This window comes from Nicotiana attenuata, chromosome 2 (assembly GCF_001879085.1).
Source record: "Nicotiana attenuata strain UT chromosome 2, NIATTr2, whole genome shotgun sequence".
In the NCBI taxonomy this organism is placed as follows: Eukaryota; Viridiplantae; Streptophyta; class Magnoliopsida; order Solanales; family Solanaceae; genus Nicotiana; species Nicotiana attenuata.
The window spans coordinates 42,025,405-42,032,833 of NC_031990.1; the positions used below are offsets into that span (position 1 = coordinate 42,025,405).

The following is a 7,429-nucleotide window of genomic DNA, read 5'->3' on the forward strand; positions in this document are numbered from 1 at the left end:
CTTCAGGCTTCAAAACAGAGAGATCAGTAGCTGACATGATCTCACACACTCACAATCGAACATCTCTTGCAACAGCACCTCTATTTGGACTTGAAAACTTCCTATAAACTGCACCCACCTTGTTTTCAGCAGCACCTGAGTGAAACCTAACTAATTCCATTGCACATTCCCTGTTTCAAACAATACAAACCCAATTAGTGCTTAAAATCTATATGGAGTTACCAATCCCAAATGGGAATTGTTTAAACTACTTCTTACATCAGCTGGTCCTCTGAGTAGCCGGTGTGTTGCTTCAGTGTGTCCGTCCATCTAGGACTCTTGTTGAGAGTAGCACGAGCAACATAAACAGCAGAAGCAGCAAGCTTTGATGGGCAGTAAGATATCACGGTCTTGTAGTTCATCAGCCCGAGCTCAGCCAAGGAAAATGTCATGTTCTCCATCTTTTTTCAAAACGAAAAAGGAAAATGTGTACATCAGCTAAACCGCTGTATTTGTTTGCTTAAGTAGCACAATTCACATTGAGAATAGATCAGTACCTCCTCCTCCTTATCAGATGGAAATGAAGCTTTAATGTAGCGAACCAGAAAGACGTATGCTGTTGGAACAGTTAAATACCACTCCAACTTTTCCAAGATTGCTTTCTCCATTACAAGTATCTGGTCCCTGACATAATCATTGTCTGTTATTGTTAGGAAGTCATTAACCTGCAGGTACATACATAGCAGAGAATCGGAGATTGTGTTAAATTTGAACTGAACATATTAAACACATTTTCAGAATATACTTCGCATTATACCTCTGGAGGCCAAATCTCTTCGTATTTGCAGGCAATAAGCATTGAGCCGATGCAAAGTAACTGAAGTTCCCTTCTAGGGACAGTCTCCTTTGAAAGGAAACGGTCTATTATGTTAACTGTGAGGTATAGGCTTTCAGAACTCAGCTCAAACCTTTTGTGTACTTCTATCAGCCAATCCACAACAACTGCTCTTACACTGGAATTGATCTCTGGTTGTGAATCCATGTAATCACATGGTCGCCCCTCGTCCTGAATCAGCCAAATCATCAAAATAACAGGATTTATTTCAGGTATGATTAGTGAACTTTATCTATCCATTACAACAATAAAGTCACAAAACTATTTTTCACATTAAAGTAACTGAATTTTACCCACTATAATGGTAAAGTCACATGAATGTTAACATAAAGACAGATGATATTCACCATACCTCTGTAAGCTTGTAAAATTTGTAAATATCGTCAACATATTCCACAGCAGCCAAGTGATTATCAACATCAGCAGCATCAATATCAACAATCTCTATCTTTAGTTTGGTGGGGAGTCCACATGCAGCCTGAAAGATTAAGAAAAATTGGTCAATTTTACTGTATACAGATCTTGCTTAGTACATTTTTCAGCAAAGGGAAGAAGAGGTAAAAGAACAACCTTGCTTCTTGCAGTTAGAACAGAAGTTAGAGTCTTCCCACTGTCCTTTACTTTTCTTCTATTCAAAGGGATCTCCTCTTCAGTGGTTTTCACATCCTCATCGGGGCGTTTAACAGTAACTATTTCAGCTTTTGCTTTGACAGAAACCTTTTTAGACTCTTCAGCTTTTGTTGGAACACCAGCTTTCCTTGCTGCAGCTACTTTGGTAACTTCTACTGGAGGCTTCTTCTACAAACAAACCAAGACAATAATAAATAATCTAAGTTAAAACTTTTAAAAGAACTATTATCTACGTGATAACGATGAAAACTACCTTCTTCTCCCCTGGTGCTTGTCCCTTAGCTATTAAGTCTGCAGCAAACCTCCTGAATAGTGAAAATTTTCATTCAGGTTACACGGCCGTATACAAGAGAAAACCAACAACAAGAACAACAACTATGCCTCAATCTCAAACAAATTGGGGCGGCTACACAATAAAACCAAAATGCATAATAATCTTAGTTCTATCTCGTGATGGGGCGAGAACTCTTAGGTTGAGGCTTTGCTCCAACAGCAGGAACAGTGACAAGATTTCCAATATCTCCCAAAGCACAACGCCTATTTCTTGCATCTACTTGTACATTCTTCTTCTTACACTCTCCCCCTCCTACTAAATATCTCAAACTCAGGGAAGTCTTCTCACCCTTCTGCTCTTTACTTTATTAATATGACATGGGGACATGCCATGATTTTAAGTGTGGGGTGGGAGACTTGCTCCAACTGTGTATTATAATGTATATAGATGTTGTGTGCTGTAGTATTAGATGTGTTGTATATATGTGAGTGTGTTATATTAGGAATAGCTGACTTGGCCCAACAACGGACACTTGTTGACGGGTTTCTTGAGGGTCAAAGTCAGATATATATAAAAAAAAAAAAACACAAAAACTTGTAGAGGACTCTTCCTGATGACGGACTATGTGGACAGTACTCTTGAGGGAATAGTCCATGTAGAATTTTTTTTTTTAATTTTTTTTTCTTCTTTTAGGTAGTGTAGCACCTCCCCCTTGGTTTTTCTTTTGACCACGTTTCTTTTCCAAGGTTTTTTCTTGAACCGGGTTAGGTAGATTTTTCTTTTGTAGTGTTAGGATTAGATGGGTGAAGGTCAGAATGTAACCCCAAATGTGCACATTTGCAAAGAAAAGAACTTGAGAGTGGACGTCTAAGCTTGTTTGTGGACTCATAATATATGCCTTAATTTTGCACATCTTGTCTGGCTTGAACACTCGTATGATTGTGTTGATGAACTGATTCGGAATGAGTTACATGCTAAGTGTGTGTGAGTTGTTACTTGCATCCTATGCTTGCATATGATACCTAGAACTTGCCCTGTGTGTTTGCAAAGCGAAATAGAAGTCGTTTAGTTTTAGCGATGATTGAGGCATTTCTTTGTGCAACCCTTTATACTTGAGAATCCACTTGTGCATATTACCATAGTTAACCCCTTTGAGCATGAAGCCTGTTCTTTGATAACCCTATAATAATCTAAATCGCTGTGTTTGAATAAGCTAATTGTTTGAACCCTTACCTCCTAGAAGCACTTAATCACTAAAGAATATACAAAAGTCAAAGTGTGGGGTGGGAGAGAGCTAGTAAAAAAAAAAAGAATGAAGGTTCTGGATTGGTGAACTGGCAGTGTACAATAAATCTGAAAAAAAAGAAAAAAAAGAAGAGAAAAGAAAAGAAAAAGAAGAAGCCAGCTGTACCTAACGAAAAGTGGGGGTCACAAGTGAAACAAAATGTGGAATAATGATTGGGTTGAACATGAAGGTGGAACAAAAAGAAGTTTGTATTAAAAGTGCTTAGGGAGGTTAGTCACTATATCCAAATATATCCTACCCGTCCCTTAGCCTATATTAAAACCTATAAAGACCTCTTGATCTTTGACTGAATGGCTTGATAAGTGGAGTATTACACTAGGGGCAAGCTTGTGGTGTGTCTGTGTGGCATGTGAATGCTCTTTGCTAAGAGTGAGTGAATTCTTTCTATATATGGTTCATTGTTGTTGAATTTTATGTGTGTGGAACTTCTCTCAAATTTTGTTTATGTGAGGGCATGTGACTCAGAAAGAAAAAATGAGTCTTCATTTCTGTTAGAGTAATTAGAGTTAGCACAAGTGTGTCTTGGCATGAGAGTCTGCATCTAAGATATGATTGTGCACCGCTTAGGTCAATCTTTGATAATAGCAGGTGTGATATAAATTGGGGCAATGCATTGAGCAGTTAGGCCTAGAAGTGTGGTTTAGTTGCTCGAGGACGAGCAAAGGTTTAAGTGTGGGGTGTTGATAATAGGTGAATTTGACTATAATCACACCTTAAATAATCACCTTCTTGTGTAGTTTTAATGCTAAAAGTGATGACAAAATGCTCTTATTAGTGCTTTTCATGATTTGTAGGTGATATATGTATAAGGAAGGCTAAGGAGCAGTTTGGAGTTAAAAGTGATGAAAAAAGAGGCCAACTATGAAATTTTCCAAGTGAACCATGCAAAACAGGCCGAAGATTCAGAGTACTAGATCCACCGCGGTTCCACCGCGACCGCGGCAGAACCGCGGTGGGAGGCAGCTGCAGAAGTTCAAAGAATCCGCGAGGGTGTTTGGACGCGGTTCTACCGCGACCGCGGCAGAAACTTCAGGGACCAAAGTGTCAATTACGGGATTTTTAGACCTAAACCCTATTTAAAACATTAGACTTCGCCCAAGAGAGGCATGTATTGATTTTTAAGGTTTCTTAGCAAGGAAAACCATTGTGAGAGAATACTCTAAACATCTTTCTTCTTTTCTTTTGATTTTTATGATGAATTCAATCTTAGTTTCTTTTCCCATAGCCATGAGTAGCTAAATTCCTTGTCTAAGGTTTTGATGGAACCTATTGGGTGATGAACTTCTTGTTTATGTGAATATAAATTGCTAGTTTAATCTCTATTTGTTCAACTTCGTGTTCGTTGTAGTTAATTGACATGATCCTCAATTAGCTATGCCTATTTAGTGTGCATAACTTGGAAAAGAGTGCATATTTAGGGTATTGTTGAACAACACCACTCCTAGATTATTAGAGGAATCTATAATTGCGGGTTTAAAGGCGGGATTAGGGATAACGAAGCCTTGGGTGTAATCTAAAGTGAAGTGTGTTAAATAAAGTAAGCTAGTGTATCTCGGGAGAGTGCAATAGTAGATTACTGAGATTACTCGGGAGAGATTTGCGGTAAGATTAGCGTTCATGATTGATAGAGATGTGTGGGTAAATTTGTATGAGCATAAACAGAAGGGATTCCATCAATAGGGGAAATCATTGCCTTAGCTTTTCCTCATAATTGTTTACAACCTTATTAATTTAGTTTACAGCTATTTAGTTACTTGCAAGCTAGTTGTTAAAAAAAACACTCAACTGAGATTTGAATATTTGGGAAGCTGGTTCTGAAGAATTAGTGGGTCTGAAGATAGTGGTTGATAGGTTAACTCTCTGTGGATTCGACCCTGGGCGTAATACTCAGGTTATATTTGCAACGTCCGCAGAGTCCTTTTTATAAGGCTTAGGTGGGCGTGATTATGTACATAATCGACACTTATTGTATTTCAAAGTTCAAACAAAGACAAAAGAATTTATCGAGAACGAGTATAGAAGAATGATTTTTCTCTGAACTCAATTAGAGGATAGGTTATGTCGATGCAAGTAAATCAATATTATCTTTGCAATCTTTCCAATAATTGTCCAACATTCATCTTCAAACACCTTATACTGATAAACAATAGGCACGAGTAGATGTCAAGAGAAGCATATAAAATTTAGCAATAGCGTAACACTTAAAATCAGACCTACTTAAAGATTTACATATTTTTCCTTTCGGGATTTAGGACTTGACAAACTTATCATTTTGGATGCCAACCAAGTGATTCTGATGAACTTATAAGCTTGTGAGAGCTAGTTGTTATGAAAGCAAATCTGCATTTTCAAACAGCATTTTATGAGCCTTAAGAGCACAAGTTTGAGAAAGAGATGCTAATGGCACGTCCATGAAGCACACGCTGAACCCAAACCAACTGATTTTGACCAAGAGTCTCAAAAGGATTAAAGAACATATAAATCTTAACGTGGTATAAAATTACTTGAGATTCGATGCACCAATTAATGTTAATGAGGAAAGACATATATTTAAATATGCTGTTGACATGTGACACTTTAGAATAGAATTTATTACCACGGTGTGAAAATGATACTTCTCTCACGTTATTATTATCTTAATGTATAATCTGTTGTGAAGTTTGGTAGCAATTTCTGACTACGAAAGAAATTTCACTTTCAAAATGCTCAAGTATTTTTTTTTGTTTTCGAACTTCAACCAAAAAATTGTCCAAAAAGCGTACAATAAGTTACGAAGAAAGGAACACAAAATTTCCATATTAATACCAAAAAGTGGAGATGCAGGGGATCGAACCCTGTACCTCTCGCATGCAAAGCGAGCGCTCTACCATTTGAGCTACATCCCCAAGTATGCCTATGCCATCAGTTTGTTTCTTTTTTCTAAGAGAATTCCAATGGCCTTTATTGTTCTTGAGTTCATCAACCAAAAAAAAAAAAAATTAGAGAAAGGAAGGGAGATGGAAGCAGTGGCAATTGCTTTTTAAGAGATTGGGCACTGACTCGAAATTCAAATACAAGACCATCTTCATACTGATTGAATCAGAAGAGGAAAAATAACCCAGTAGCGCAAAACTAAATGTTAGGACTTAGGAGTACAAAACATAAAAAGTAATGAATGCTCTTTGAGTGCCAATTCAGATTAATTCAAAAAATCGATATTATTTCATCCCCGCTACCACCAAACTCGATAGGAGATGTTCTTACCGATGAAATTTTAGTTACCAAAACTAGTAAATGATACGACAAAGTCCAAAAATAAGCTTTCTAGCATAAAGGAAATGTGATGTGTACCTTTCTAGTAGCATATGTAATTTCCACACTAAATTTCACTCATGCTCATTCAATTTTATGTTTGTAACATAAAAGTCACTTTTCGTCATATAAAACTCATTCAACTTTGAGTTTGTAACATAAAAATAATTTTTCTATTTTTTATCACATAAGAGTCATCCAACTTTGGCCAAGTTAACTAAAGTAAATATCATTTGAATTTTTATATTTTGTATTGGGAATATGACATGACACTCCAAAATAGATATTTAGCTTAAAGAAACATATTAAATGTAATAGATTATTTTTAGAGACCTCCCCTATGTTTCTTTTCGTAATATTACTCTCCCTTGTGATTTATGAAATTATGTTTGTCTTTATATTTTGATTTCTTTGTAACCTCATAGATTTTGTGTTTGTCATTGAATTATTTGATGCTCTAATAATGACTGTTTTGCTAATTCAAAAAGGTATTTTTGTAAATTCATTAAACAAATGATAGTAACAAAATTCTATACAATATATATATATATATATATATATATATATATATATATATATATATCCTTTTAAATAAGCTAAAAGCAATTTTTTGCAGTGTTGCAATAGTTAATTCAATCCATAGACGTACCTTGTTAGAACATGCGCAGCGGAAGCAAGCATACAACCAGGCATCAATTACAAGTAAACTAGACAACGTGATAATAACGAGATCAGGAACACTAACCTCTTGAAATAGTTGCACAAATTCTCCAAGCAGCAAGAATCCAGGGCTGTAGTCTTCTGCTATATGCCTAGTAAAACCTTGAACACTTTTGCTTTTGGGTGGGCAAGAACAATACAACTCTAGGGTAGCTAACAGGAGAAACATGTCTCCTTTTTATACACGAAATTAAGCCCTAAAAATAGGCTCAAAAACGTGTGGAGTAGGATTCCATAAGTAGAATCCTACTCCAACTCAAAAAGGTAACTTTTCTCCCAAGCTACTTTTTACCCAAGTTTGTCCAGGTTATTACTAGGTATAGCAGGGACCACA

General features: G+C 36.5%; 1 protein-coding gene and 1 non-coding gene across 2 annotated transcripts in view; both read right to left on the reverse strand.

The window, feature by feature from the left end:
* Positions 1-7,429, reverse strand: part of LOC109218787 (G2/mitotic-specific cyclin-2-like) — a 12,663-nt gene continuing 5,234 nt past the window's right edge. Inside the window, exons 3-10 of the mRNA XM_019383175.1 lie at positions 1,952-2,134; positions 1,758-1,809; positions 1,445-1,672; positions 1,227-1,352; positions 797-1,045; positions 537-704; positions 259-434; positions 1-170 (exon numbers count right to left, since the gene is read on the reverse strand). Coding sequence (XP_019238720.1) covers positions 50-170; positions 259-434; positions 537-704; positions 797-1,045; positions 1,227-1,352; positions 1,445-1,672; positions 1,758-1,809; positions 1,952-2,134 — 1,303 coding nt within the window. The 3' untranslated portion in view covers positions 1-49. The remainder of the gene's footprint in view (positions 171-258; positions 435-536; positions 705-796; positions 1,046-1,226; positions 1,353-1,444; positions 1,673-1,757; positions 1,810-1,951; positions 2,135-7,429) is intronic.
* On the reverse strand, positions 5,897-5,969 carry TRNAA-UGC. The gene has a single exon. It is a non-coding gene; the product is annotated as a tRNA-Ala (tRNA).